This window comes from Dendrobium catenatum, unplaced genomic scaffold (assembly GCF_001605985.2).
Source record: "Dendrobium catenatum unplaced genomic scaffold, ASM160598v2 fragScaff_scaffold_716, whole genome shotgun sequence".
NCBI lineage: Eukaryota > Viridiplantae > Streptophyta > Magnoliopsida > Asparagales > Orchidaceae > Dendrobium > Dendrobium catenatum.
Genome location: NW_021319178.1, coordinates 9,263,995 through 9,278,892, shown reverse-complemented (window position 1 = coordinate 9,278,892; position 14,898 = coordinate 9,263,995). Strand labels below are relative to the sequence as shown.

Here is a 14,898-nt window from a genome sequence, read left to right as displayed (position 1 = left end):
GAAAGATTCCACTAGTAGAAGCAGGAAAAACAGCTCAATTCGAGAGGAAGAAACAACTCTCTATCCTTTAGCAAAGCCTAGAGCCAAAGAACACAAACCCTAGATCTCAAATCCTTCTCAAGTTCAAGATAAAAACCTAATTCTAACATTAACCCTTAATTAAAAAAAAAGGAGAGTTACAAATTCCTTAAACAACTCTTAATTCAAAATTTTCCCTCCAAACAAGCATTACTCAAGGTGTGGGGCCCAAAAGAGTGGCCGGCCCCACTCTCTCCTTGCTTGGGCCGGCGGTGGTAAACCCAAACCGGTCCGCTAGGGACCGGTTCAAGCAAAGTAGCCGGCCCCTCCTGGGCCGGCGTAACAGCATATCATAGAACAAATGTCAAAATAAAGTCATATAGGGAAGATCATATTTGTATACTCTTATCACCTTAATGCCAGAAGGAAATCCCTGGTCAGATTGAACAAAACCATGGTAGTGCACTGGACTCCCCTACAGCTCCTCCCTGCTGGCTACATGTGGCAATGACAGTTAAGGACACACAACTAGACAATTATGGTGCGCTTTGGCTAGTTGCAACCTCAATTTGTAAGTGATAATGGAGGCACATGTTATGTTGAGCTGGTGCATTATAGTGGTGGGCTTGATTACAGCTATTACAGAAGAATGTGTACCTGGCTTTATTTTACTTTAGTATATAAAGAGAAACCTTTGGCCCTAGGTGTAGAAGTTTAGTCTTTTGAACACTAGAGACCCCTAGCTTCAGAGAGGTCCCAATCTTAATATGTACTTGCCTTGATCATCGACCACAAGACACCTGCAATCACAGGCCTTCAAATACCAGGCCTGTACCATCTCCATCTTCCTCACTTCCTCCTGCACCACAATGAGAACACACCCAGATTCCTCATATTCATTATTCTTTCTGAAATCTATCTAGAATTCAGTCACATGAATCTGATAGTAAATACTTGACTTCGCAAGTAACCTTAATGGGAATACTTGAGTTCGCAAGCAAAACTAACAATATTTGATAAAGTCAGCGAGAAAAATAGAAGAATTTGGATGGAAGTAGTAAAAATCAGTAGATAATTTTATAGAAATCAAAACGAAGCAAGACGAAACAAAGATACAATCTCAATTCAAGAGGAGGATCGTTCTCTCCCAATCTCTAGAAGAGAAGCCTAGAGCCCAAGACATCAAAGAGCACTCCAAGAGAAACAATAATCATGCATAACCCTAACCTTGGCCTCCCTCTTCCTTTTAATACATACTTCCTAATACAAAGCCAATAAAAGCTTTCCTATAATAAATCAAATTCAAATCCAATTCAAAAGGATTTCTCTGATTGCTGCCCGCCCCCTTTCCTCTCTCTAGATCCCCCCAAAGTGGGCCCATCAATCCCCACATAAGATCCGGCCCAGGCGGGGTCGGTTTGGGCGGTTCAGGAAGAACCGCATCAGAATCATACATGAAATTTTCAGAACTAGCAAAGAGTTTTTATAGCTTGCGTGAGCAATGGAGTTATCTAGCAATTCTATGCAAGCAAATATTAACTGACTCTAAAGCCCAACAGTAAGCAGCCAATGACTATATCTAATACTATGTTGAATTAGTTAGTCACATCATGGATAAATGCTGATCAATAAAATCGACAAATAAAAGCATTTTTCTTTTCTGAAAATTTTTATGACATGTGTAGACTGTTATGAAGTAATTTACACTGAAGAGAATCAAATCACGACAACATACATGAAAATGATGGAATTATAATTTAATTAATTAAAATTTGGTAATTAGAACATGCCTCACGCTTCTCAATCAATGCCTAATCGAAGATATTTTGGTCATCAAGCTCGAAAATTTTCTTCAATTATCCCAGGAGAAGTATATGATGTGCTAGTTCTGGTAAAGGTTTCAAAGTTTGTTACCATCAATAAGAACAAATTTGACAATTCAATCATTACAATAGAGCTTATCGCTTTCATCATCATAATAACTTGGAGATCGCCAACCCAACTAAAAATCCAAAATCAGAGCTTGCAGAGTAGAGACCCTTTGCTTGAACATGTATGCATGCGCATGGAAAGTTGCCATTGAAGTACTTGTAACTGTATAAGAAACACAAATCTAAGCAGGGATGAAAAGCTTGAAAAACAGTTTCAAAAACTCGCCAAGAGCAAAGCTAGTGCCCTCCATGGAGTTACCCATGCAAAAGAAAGTGAAGTTCAAGTCCTTAAACATAGTGTACCATTTATTCCATGAAAGTTGAAATTCTATTATATATTGGCCAAATAAAAACAGGTCAATTGATCAGATAGCAACACGTTGCAGTTCATTTTCAACACAAAACATTACTTGGACGTATTCCTTTTTTATTCTCACTCATCTAACAATTTGAATCTGTAAATAATAGCGATCTGGTGAGCACAAAAATAGATCTGATAATAGAATAAGATAACAAGAATATATTTTTGTTAACTTCATTCGAGACAGACTTATAAATTTAAACATAAGCAAAGATTAAAAACTATAAGCAAATATAAGATATTAAAAACTTAGTTATAGCATTTAAAGCCAATATAAGCAAATATAGAAAACTATGAATTTTGCTATAATAATTGAGCCTAAAATATTGGACAGATACGGACTTTTGAATTCATCCTCCTTTATTTTCATCCAATGCTCCCCATCAAATTGGAGAATGTCTTGAAATGTCAAGAATACCCAACTTATAAAATAATCAAGTGATTTGATAAAAAGGGAACGACATTCTGGTTTTGCAAAAGAATGAAAATGTATTGGTTGTTTCATTATTTTACAGTAGATGTTATTAGAACCTAATGTGGTAAAATAGCTGGTCGTAGAGTGATGTGTAGTAGGATAATGGGTCTAAACAAAGTCAACATATTTGACTAAGGCTTCGTTTGGGACGGCTTTCATACTGCTTCTTAAAGCAAATTTCTAGTACAAAAGTTACAATTTTTGTACTACAAAGTTGCTTCAAGAAGTAGTAACAAAGCCGTCCCAAAAAAAGCCTAAAATAAGATAATTAGATGAAGAAAGGACTAAACCTTTACGAGCAGTAACTTTCAGATAACAAAGAATTCAATTGGCTACATCAAAATGGAGGAATATGGATATTGTATGCATTGACTGAAAGTATTTACAACATATTGAATAACAAGTCGTGGTGCAATGAGACATAAAAGATGACCCATGATTCATCGATAAATTGTTGGTTCGTGAAGGGAAAGATCTTTTAGTCGTAAATGAAGATGCTACTCCATTGAGGAATCAGATAATTGAAAATTAGTCATACCAAAATTAGATAATATGTCTATAGTATAATTACGTTGGCACAGAAAAATTCATCGTTTAAAGGAGAAGATACTTCAATACCTTAAAATAATCAAGGATTAGCAAGTGCTTTTATTGAGAGAGATTAAGCATTAAATAATTCGACAGCGGAGATGGCATCATCACTGTTAATGCAATAATGTCATCAATACAAATGGGAATAAAAATATTAGTATGGTTATGAATATACATAGGATGACATTAGTCTGAAGATGATTGATGAGAATCTCAAAGAATAAGAGTGGTTGAGAATTTAGAGAATCATTGACTAGAAGCTTGTTTAAGATCATAGATAGAATTATTTAATTTGCATACATGAGTCCCTTCCTTAAAAAGGAATTCAGGAGGTACTTTCATATAAGCTTCTTCATTAAGGTTTGATTTGGGATGACTTTTTACTGCTTAAAGTAGTTTTTTAGTATAAAAATTTTAATTTTTAAATTAGAGAGTTGTCTTAAAACGAAATAAAAAAACCGTCCCAAATGAAGCCTGAGATATTCTTGGAGAAAAGCATTATTGACATCAAGATGTAGTGACGAACTATTAAGGATGATAATGAAAAGAATAAGACAAATAATAAATAGTTTGGCCACAGGCGTGAATGTATCATGATAATTGATGCCTTCAACTTAAGTACAAGTTATGGCAACTAAACAAGCTTTATACCTCCCTATAGAACCATCAAATTGACATAATTTTGTAGGCTCATTTATAACTAAAGTGTGATTTTCCTTCGGAAACTAAGCGTAAAGATCAAGTATTATTTAATTCAAGGAGTTGAATTTCTTGGGCCATGGCATCACACTATTTAGCATGGCATGAGAATAACATTTCGGTTCTTGAATTTCAATGACATTAGTTGGCGAGGCTGATGAGAAAGACTTAAATAGATAAAGGAAAATAATTTACTAGCAAAAAATTAGTTAAGAAAGAAATATTATAAGAAATAAAGTCCTTTAGATGATCAATTGGGCAAAAAATTTGTTAAGGATGATTATTTAATGATAGAAGCGGGTGTCGTTGAAGAAGAATTAGTGGAGGGACTGTCCTCATAAATAGATAGAGGATTTGTTGAGCTATAAAGCTGAGAAGACTTGCCAATAATCATGGTGTAATCATTGACATAATTAACTAGATTGTGGGAAATAGAATCACTAAAAAACCATTAGTAGGAACAAGTGCTTGTAAGTGTAATAAAAATGTTCCATCATCATTGATTGGAGTAATGGTAATTGAATTTTTTAATGATTAGAATGAAAGGTTATGATTTAGAAAAGTTAACTCATGAACTATGTCATAACAAGAAATGTGGATTCGACAAGTTTTTAAATCATATATGTGAATATTCATTAGATAAATCCAAGTACACCAGTTAACTCATGGAATATGACATCACAAAAAATAAAATTAACATGTTGAATGTTTTAGATTTATATTTCATTAGATAAATCCAAGTACACCATGAAAAATCATCAAAATAACTAAAAAGAAGCATTATAAATTTCTAGAATGTATAGAGAAAAAACACCAAATGTTAACATGAATTAATTCAAAGCAATGAGAACAACAATTAGTACTTTGAGAAAAATATTCACACGACCGTTTAGCAAATAGGCATACATCACAAACAAAATCTCTAATTATAATAATATTGGGAGAAATTTTAACAAAGAAATAAAAAAAGACGTAGGTAAATAACCATGGCAAGAGTGCCATAGTCAAATTATCACAATTCTTGAAAAGAAGTATAGAATTAAAAACTAAATCTGCATCTATATAAAAAATACCATTTCAAGCTCTGCCACGAGCAATTTTCTTCTTCGTAGCTCAATTCTGAAATATACATTCAAAAGTTGAAAAATAAAAACATAATTTATTAACTTTGTTAACTATAAAATAGATAACAAATTGAATTTAAATGACATAATGTGAAAAACATTCATTAGAGTAACTGATGATAAACCATGAAACGAGCCTACATGTGTCAAATGCGCTTGGGAAACATCGGACAATTGAACTGATAAACTTTTATAAATGGTAGAATATGAAAAAAAAAAATGAAAGAGATGTACTTCCATGATTAGAAGCATCTAAATGAATAATCCAACAAGAGGATAAACGAGTAAGAGCTTTACCTGCCAAAACAACTAATGATACACTAGATTATTCTTTGGCTAGAAGTGCAAGAAGCTTGTTATATTGTTCAGTTGTCAACCAATTGGCTAAGTAGTTGAAAGGGTTGATAGTGGCCCTGATTTCTTCACCTGCTTATCTGGGAGCCATGGGTTTGTTAGCAAGTAGCAAGAACAGCATGTTTGTTATAATGTTCATAGAAAGGAGTACATGTTTGTTATAAAGTTCTTAGAAAGGACGTTGAAGCTATCTTCAAGGCCGAGCTAGTGGTTTAGATGGTTGAAGCACTATGCCACTATTGAATCAACAGTAGGAGTTGTTAGAATTTTCTCCCTTATTGCTTTTCTTCTTGATATATCAAATTATTGATAAGCTGAATTTAACTTTGAATAGCCAAAAAATGATCATAGAGTCATTTTGATCCATTCAAACAAGGATTGTTAGCATGTTGCAAAAAGTAGGAGCATGCTTCTTATAATGTTCACATAAAGAATGTTGAAGCAATCCCCAGAGCTGAGCTAGTGGTTGTGATAGACCGGCCAATTTGATTGGAGGGAATTAGGAAGTTTTCTAATTAAGAGGGAATTATTTAAGAAGGTTCTTAATTAAAGGGGAATTGTTTAAGAATGTTTTAAATAAAAAAAATGTTTTAATTACAATTAGGAATGAATTATTTAGGACAAGAGATCTAATTTGAATTCAAAATCAATGAGTGAATTATTTAGGGAAGAGGATGAATTAAGGGGGATTATTTAGGAAAGTTTTAATTATAATTGGGAGAAAATTAATCAAGGAAAAGAAATCTAATTTAAATTTAAATTTGAGAGAGTTATTTAAGTAAATGGGGCTGATTTGGGAGGGAATTATGGAAGCCTATTTAAGGCTAACAATCGGATGATTTCAGGATTATGTTTGGAGTTTGCTGAAATTAGAATTTCTTAGGTTATTTGGGCTCTAGCCGGAAACTAGAGATTTGGGAGAGTTGGATCTTCCTCTCGAAATGAAGATCAAATTGTATCTTGTTATTTTCTTTCATATATCTTATAATAAAAATAATTTTGGCGTGTTTTTCTTCCTAAATTCTTATTGTCGTTCGCTGTTTTGGAGAAAATTGCATCCACTTTCAATCATTCAAACGCCTGAAGCATTGTTGAATCACAGTATGAATTGTTTGAAATTTTATCACTAGTTGCTTTTTTCTTGACGTACCAAATTGTACATATGTTGTATTAAAGGAAACAGCTCCATCAAGACAATTTGACTTTAAAAAGAACAAAAACGATCATAGAGTCATTTCCTTCTATTCAACGATCTAAAATTTGGTGATGGAAATCTAGTAATGATAATTCTCTCTCATCTAACAGTTTAAATCTGTTATTAATGACGATTTCGTGAATTTCTTTTTGTGCTTACCATTTTTACATTGCATTTGTGTATTGATCTTTCCATTTTATTAGTTCTTAATAATTGAATCAGGTCTCACATAATTACTATGTCCCTGTGCTTAAAGAAACACAAATACAAGTAGGCATGGCAAGCTTAACATAGTTTCGGAACTAGTCATGAGCTGAAAAAATCAGCATACTCAACTGAGTTACCCATGCATAACAAAGTGAAAAGATCAAGTCCTTATGCACAATGAGTGATTCATTTATTCCATGAAAGTTTAAATTCAACTAGATATTGATCAATAAGAAAATGTAAATTGATCAGATTGCAACATATTGCAATTCATTTTCAACGCATAACATCACTTGGAAGTATTCCTTTTCCATTCTCTCTCATCTAGCACTTGGTATATTCCCATATAAATATTATTACATGTGTTTGATAGTTATGATAGAAATTCCTAGTAGTTATCATTATAATATATCCTCACTATTGAGGATATTCTCATTTATTGTATTTTTTATTATTTTATTTTATTAACTATATATAGGCATGCGTATACTAGAATTATGAATCATTTATGTTTTATATCATGGTATCATAGCCTTTCTCTCAACTCTCTCTTCTCTCCCTGTCATAAAATTCATCCAGAACACCTGAGCCAAGAGTCTTAAACTAGCACCATAATAATATATTTTTCTTCTCTAAAAATGTTACAGCCACCTTGTCCCTTATTGATCACTTTCCTATCAATCCATAAGCTGATAAGATTTTCTATCCAATCAACCTAATAAGATTATCAAGAAACTTTTGCACCAATTGCTAAGATTACTTTATCCGAGTCATCCTTTCCTTAGCTATGAATCTTGGTTGATCTCTTTAACAGCTAGATGTAAAAAAAAATATTTTTAAATGGAGATCTTAAAGAAGTACATATGACTTTCACTTGGATTTAAGGTCACTGGAAAAAAAAAATAAAGCCAGTAAACTAGAGAAATCTCTATATGACCTAAAATAATCTCCAAGAGTCTGGTTTGGGAGATTTACTACTACAATTAAAAAACATGAATAACATCAAGGGTAGATTGATCACATCTTATTTTTGAATAAATGACTCGCTGGCCATCTATATCGATGATATTATCCTACTAGCAATGATGAGAAAAAAATTAAGAGACTAAAAGGGAGGAAGCTTAACCAGTGAATTTGAAATAAATCCTATAATATTTTTTGGGTACATAAATCACAAGATTAAAGAAAGAGAAAAAGACCAAAATGGTCCATCAAGTCTTTGTGAGAGATCAAAATGGTCTCCAACTGTTTCGAGGGACCATAAAATGAGGTTTTTTTTTTGTCCAAACATCAAATTTTGGGGTCAATGATATTAAATCAAGGAATATTTAAGTCAATTTTTAATTAAGTTATTTATTAAATGTAATTTTCAACTAACAGTAATTTCTTAACAAAAATTTTATTAAACATTTCTTTAATAAATAAATTTATTAATAATTTTAGTTTTAATTTAAAAATTATTAATAATTCTAGTTTTAATTTAGGATCATTATAAATTATAATTATTATTTTTTTATTAAAGAAATATTTTAATAATTTCTTTAATATTATTACTTGAAAATTATATTTAATTAAAAATGATTAAAATACCCCTTGATTTAATACCATTAACCTCATAAAATAGGACCAAAAAGATCATTTTTTTAGGAGTTTGTCCCTCAAAAGAGTTGGAGACTATTTTGATCCCTCACAAAGAGTTGAAGAACAATTTTGGTCCTTTTCTCATTAAATATATATATATATATATATACTTTAAATAAAAATATGCATAAGATATCTTAAACGGTAACTAGGATGATACGATGCGAAACAAAAAACACTCCTACGAATCCTATCAATAAAATAAAATCAAAAGATAACACTCTCCAAATTGAAACCAACATATGATTGAAAAACTTATTTATCTCTCCAATATTCATCTTGATATCTATTACTTTGTTAGTGTGGTTAGCCAATTTATAAATACTCCCACTAAGGAACATCATGATGAAGTTTATAAGGCACTAAGGTAACCCTAAAATGACTCCTAGGAAAGGCCAATTTGTCAAAAATAAAATATATAGAAATAGAAAAACCTTCATGGATGCTAATAGGGTTGGGTTCAAAATTGATAAAAATCCACTTCTGACTATTGTTCATTTGTATGAGTAGCCCTTATCACATGGACAAGTAAAAAACAGATTTTGGATGCTAGAAGTTAGTTGAAGCAGAATTCAAGGCCATGGATCGTGGAATTTGTGAATAAATCTGGCTTAAGAGATTATTTGAAGATCTAAATATTCACATTAAAAAATCAATGATTATGATATGTGACAAGCAAGCTACATTTATCATTGTTAAAGATCCAATCAATAATGATAGAACTAAACATGTGAAAATCGATAGATATTTTTTTAAAAAAAAATCAATCAAGGATTATTCAAACGCAGAACATTATGACAGGACTCAAGATAGCAAATATCCCGACCAAAGACTTTGACCAATTACACTTCGATAATCTAACTTCCAAGTTATGAATGATCAAAACATATCCTTAGCTTGAGGGGTAGTGTGGAAATTTTATAAAAGCATCACCATGGCCCACAGCAGATCATTATCAAGTAACCTCTCTGACTAAATCAAATGTAGGATGATTATGCACCTCAGCCATTTGTTAATTCTTGCCTTTCTTATTTGGCTTCTATTAATTATATATCAATTATGTATAATTCTTCCTTATTTTAAGGCCCAATAATTAATATCATTTAGCAGCAATAAATATGTACATCTCCTACTGCTAGAATTAAGTGAATAAAAAAATTTTTTTTATATGTCTTGTCCCCAACTTTTAATAAAATGATCCCATCACCTAAAACTACAGTGAAGATTTAAAAATCTGCAGCTTCACTTGATTGACTCACAAACCAACCTCAAAAAGATGCAAAATAGTAGCACGGGAAGCCACCAAAACAACTTATCTCATCAAAAACAATAGAGAAGTGTTTACCTTACTCAAATGAGAGAAGCCTGTTATACTTTTAAGTCAACCTGTAAACGGATGGATTTACAAAAACTCTACTCCAGAAATGAAAGATTAAAGAGCCAATCAAGGTCACCTATAGATGTCGATTCAATGTATATGCCCACAATCAACTTTATATAAATGATTAATATGGCTATGATCTTCCCAAGAATCTGTGACAGTTCTTCTGAACTATTGAATAGCATAAATCAAGAAAGGAAGACCTCGATTACCAGTGATCCATACAAGAGCACGAACCATTTCTAAAATGATGGAAGCGGCTATTGTCCCGCACAATGATTTCACAATTATAAATACTTGATAGAAGCTTTGTCACATTGTGACAGTCATTGCAAACCCGTAAATTTTTAATGATTCGCATTGGCGCTATAGACTCCATATTGATCAGGCAAAAGGCTATGGCGAGCCTCTCGCTATGGTATTCCAATTCAACCTCCTTGTCCTTCTCTTCTACATATAATAACACCTGTGAAGTGTCAGGAACATATCCTGCACATGTTAGCCTTTCTTTCATCTCATTCATCTTTGCATAGATTTCATCTCTCTGAGGATGAGATATATCCCCCACCACAAACTCATGAATTGAACCCATGTGTTCAACCAAACTACAACCAGGTTCCTTTCTCGCACCATTTCTTCTCATTGATTCCCGCAACTTCGAAACATTGTCCCATAATCCAACAGAAGCATATATGTTGGAGAGGAGAACATAAGATCCAGTGGCTCCTGGGTCCAATTCAATTACAGATTTGGCAGCTAATTCACCAATCTCAATGTTCACAAATTTCCTGCAACCACTCAGTAGGCTCATCCAGATTATCATGTTAGGTCTCATAGGCATTTGATCAATAACATCCTTTGCAGCTTCCAGATTCCCCACTCGACAAAGGAGATCGACCAAGCAGCCATAGTGTTCGACTGTTGGCTCAATTCCATACTCACTTCTCATCAACTCGAAATAATGGCGCCCTTCATTCACCATTCCAGCATGACTGCATCCATTCAACAATCCAATGAATGCTATACTATGGGGTCTCAAACCCTTCTCCTGCATTTTCATGAACAGCTTAATGGCTCTATTTGCCATTCCATGCATTCCAAACCCCATAATCATAGCAGTCCAATGACCCAACTTCCTTCTTCTTATATCCCTAAAGATAGAGAAAGCACTTTCAATTTCCCCACACTTCGAGAACATTTCAATGAGACAAATCCCAAGAACACCCTCTAAACTAAATCCATTTTTTTTAATGTACATATAAATTTCCCTGCCCCTTTCAAGCAGAGCTAATCCAGAGACAGCAGAGAGTGCACTAACAAGAGAAACAGCATTAGGAACCTCTCCTTCCCCAAACAATCGTTCATAAACCTCAAGTGCTTCCTTGAAGGCACCAAGCTTTTCAAACCCTGTTATCATTGAATTCCAACTGACCAAATTCCTCTCCGGCATACTATCAAATAATCTCCTGGCAGATCCAATATCACCTTTCTTCATATAACCATGAATCATCGCATTCCAAGCAACAACATTTTTCACAGGCATTCTATCAAACATCTCACTTGCAGTCTCAATCTCACCACACTTCGAATATCCATTAATCATCAAAGCCCATGTGAATGAATCCCGTTCAGGCATTTCATCAAACAGCATCCTTGCAACTTCAATTTTGTCACACCTAACATAACCATCGATCAAAGAGTTCCAAGTCACCAAATCTTTGTCGCAAACACGATCAAAGACCTCCTTTGCCATTTCTAAATCATCACATTTAGAGTAAAAACTCACCAAGCTGCTCTGCACGAAGCTGTGACCACCAAGGCCGGTTTTGAGGGCGAGGGAGTGTACTTGCTTTCCCTCAAAGAGAGCACCAAGCTTTGCACAGCCCTTGATGACGCAAGGGAGGTTGAAGTTGTCTGGATGCGCGGAAGAGGCAGTGAGCATTTGCTTGAAGAGAAGAACGGCAGAATGGGACTGGTGATCGTCAACAAGGCGTTTGATGAGAGAATTCCAGGCGAAAGAGTTTGGTTGCGGAATTTGATCGAATACTGAGCGGGCGTACTCCAGGGATCCCATGTCAGGGTTGCAGTAGACCGTCAAAATGCGGGAGGAGACGGGAAGGGCATGAAAGATACCTGTTTTGACGGCGTAGGCATGGACCTGTTTAAGTTCCGTTGGGGTTTGGCAGAGGCGGAGGAGAGGGAAGAAGAGATGAGTTTGAAGCGAAACCGTGGAGTCCCCAGTAAACGCAGAGGACGGCGGGCATAAAATTGCCGCCATTGATAGGAGAGGAGAAGCAGACCTGGGCTGGGCGTACGTTGAAGCCTGGGGAGACCCTCGGGTTGAAGAGAACGCTGTCGGGTCTGAGACGGGTCATCAGCTTGACCCGGTGAGTTTTTTTTTTTTCCGACAAACTTATAAAGATTTCATTTCATTTTGGTCGAATTACAAATCATTTTTGAATAAAATCATATATATTGATATATATTATTAAAATCATATTTGATAATCTACTAAAATAAAATTCACCTATAAAAAGCTAAATGATGTGGTCCATATAGTTCAAAATTATATTGTATGTGATTTTATATAAATATTTGTTGCATGCAATAATATATCAATATGAAGAAAATTTCATATACACAATTAAAATTAATTAAGAATAGACATAAAAAATTTTACAAATTATATATCACTAGCTTGACTTGTCATTCTCATCTTTGTAAGAGAATGTCATAGATAAGCATTAAAGAGTAATTATTATGGTCAAAAGATGATGATCAAATACTGATAGTCAAATTATAATGGTTGAGTGATGATAGTCGAGCGATAGTAGTTAGTCAATGGAGATCAAGTGATGGCGGGCGAGTGATAGTGATCAAACAATGATGATCGGACTACGTTTGTTGCTAACAGTAATCTTTCCAAATTCAGTAGATCTTCGTATCTCTAAGCTCTTTATAAATTGTGGCCAATTTCATATGAAGAATGGAGATCTATTTACAATTTTTGCATTCTTATTTTGATAATTTTAACCAAAATATCTAAACACTCCATCAAATTACTCATTTTGATTCCCTTGTTGTGCACTTCTTATAGGGTTGAATGTCACTCTCTCTAAGGGCAACTCCAATGGAACGGCAAACACTTGTTTGACGTTCTTGCTTGGCTCCAACTGACCGTCATTTTTTACGTCATTTAATCGCGGATAAACAGTGTGACACCAATATTGACATTGTACTATTCATCTGCGCCAAAATTTGGTCTCTACCAAACTTGTGGAAGAAAGGCGTGAAAAAAAAGAGAACGACGGTTACAGGGCAAAATGGTGTCCGATTGGAGATGAATCACGACATTTTTTTATTTCACTGCATTTTGGAGTGAAAAATGAGATTTTCAGCTCTAACGGCTTGGTGCACACTGTGATAATGCTAATTGTGTTCCCATATAGCATGATATTTTCATAATTTCAACAATAACTATCCTCTAACCTTATCACAAGTGTTATGTCATCTATATCTCCGCTTTTTAGATGAAATTTTTATCTCTATTACCAAACATTGTTATCACAAATAACTTTGGGGTAATGTTTTCACTAGTTTCAACTATATAAGGTATTATTACTCAAGATGAAAATAATCAAAACTTTGTCTTTTTATTATCTTAGGTGGAGTATTAGCATTTAATGGTTATTAGAAAATATTATCGCCATATAATGAGATTGAGAGTATGCATTTTGAAAAAATAATATAACTTTTCTCTCTTAATTATATTTATATTTCGCTTGGGATGACTTTTTTATTTATTTTTAAAACAGTTTTTTAGTGCAAAATTTTTTAATTCAAGAGATTTTTTCACTATAAAGATGATTTAAAAATAAATAAGAAAATCATCTCAAATGAAACTTTAATCTAATTTTTTTTATTTATTTATTTGTTCATTCAATGAATAAGCTCTTTCCCCTTAAAAATGGCAGTGGATAAAATTTATGACATCTTACAATTGGCTTCTGATCTCTTAGGAATCACAATGACACATTTAAAGTACATTTTAATCTTACATAAAGATCAGAGGGCTGACTCATTAAGCTTCAGTTAGGGCATCTCCAACCGAAACTCTCATTTTTCACTGCAAATGCAGTAAAATCAAAAAGTGTAGTGATTCATCTCCAGTGGAATGCCATTTTGCCCCAAAATCATCGTCGTTTCTTTCGCGCATTTCTCAGACGGAGTTCGGTAGAGAGAAAGAAATGGCGAAAGTGAACAGTGCGACGCCTATTAGCCTCCTAAAATTATCTGTACCGTTAGATTATTTACTGTAAATCTGCACCGTTCATATATTTGTTCCTAGCCTATATATAGACCTTTGTATCAAACATTAAATGAATAATATAGAATTTCTTTATCTTGGTTTTGCTGTCATTATGGTATCAGAGCAAACCAGGTAAGGTTCTTTTTCCGATCTTCGTCCTCCTGTCGGTACGTCTCTTCATTTCGTCTTCGTTCTTATTTCTCATGGCAAATCAAGAAATTTCTTCTACATCTTCTCCTACTTTGTCGATTTCGGCTAATACAGATGTTTCTATCCCTGCTTCTTTAAAATTTTTGATGTCCAATGTCAAAACCATTCTCAATACTCAACTTTCCACGGATAATTATTGATGCGGACATCGGTACAAAGATTTGGCGCATCTATCACAGGAGACGTCGCAAATTGACGGCCATGATTTAAACCTTCAATTATGATTTATTTTTCTGCATTTTAGTTCTTAATTAATGTATTTTCCTGTTGTACCCCTAGGATAGTTTATATGAGTATTATGGCCCAAGGGGCAATTTTGTAATTTTTATTTTATCATGTTATGGCCTATATATAGGGCCTTAAGCTATTGTAAAATGATGGTTAATTTGATATGAAAAATTT

The 14,898-nt window shown here is 33.7% G+C and overlaps 1 protein-coding gene across 2 annotated transcripts; it reads right to left on the bottom strand.

Annotated features, from left to right (window-relative positions):
* Positions 1-1,848: 1,848 nt before the first annotated feature.
* On the bottom strand, positions 1,849-12,351 carry LOC110105298 (pentatricopeptide repeat-containing protein At5g48910-like). Of its 2 annotated transcripts, none has more exons than XM_028696089.1 (2): positions 9,942-12,351; positions 1,849-2,404 (listed from the first exon to the last, which is right to left on the bottom strand). In XM_028696089.1, exon 1 carries the CDS (start codon positions 12,253-12,255, stop codon positions 10,186-10,188), a length of 2,070 nt encoding a protein of 689 aa, XP_028551922.1. In that variant the 5' UTR covers positions 12,256-12,351; the 3' UTR covers positions 1,849-2,404; positions 9,942-10,185. The 2 variants fall into 2 exon arrangements, with proteins under 2 accessions (XP_028551922.1, XP_028551923.1); XM_028696090.1 differs by having other exon boundaries at positions 1,849-2,112.
* Between the last annotated feature and the right edge of the window lie 2,547 nt (positions 12,352-14,898).

What these genes read in the sequence shown, in the direction of transcription:
- LOC110105298 (XM_028696089.1), bottom strand. Translation starts at nt 12,255, where the DNA reads ATGGCGGCAATTTTATGCCCGCCGTCCTCTGCGTTTACTGGGGACTCC.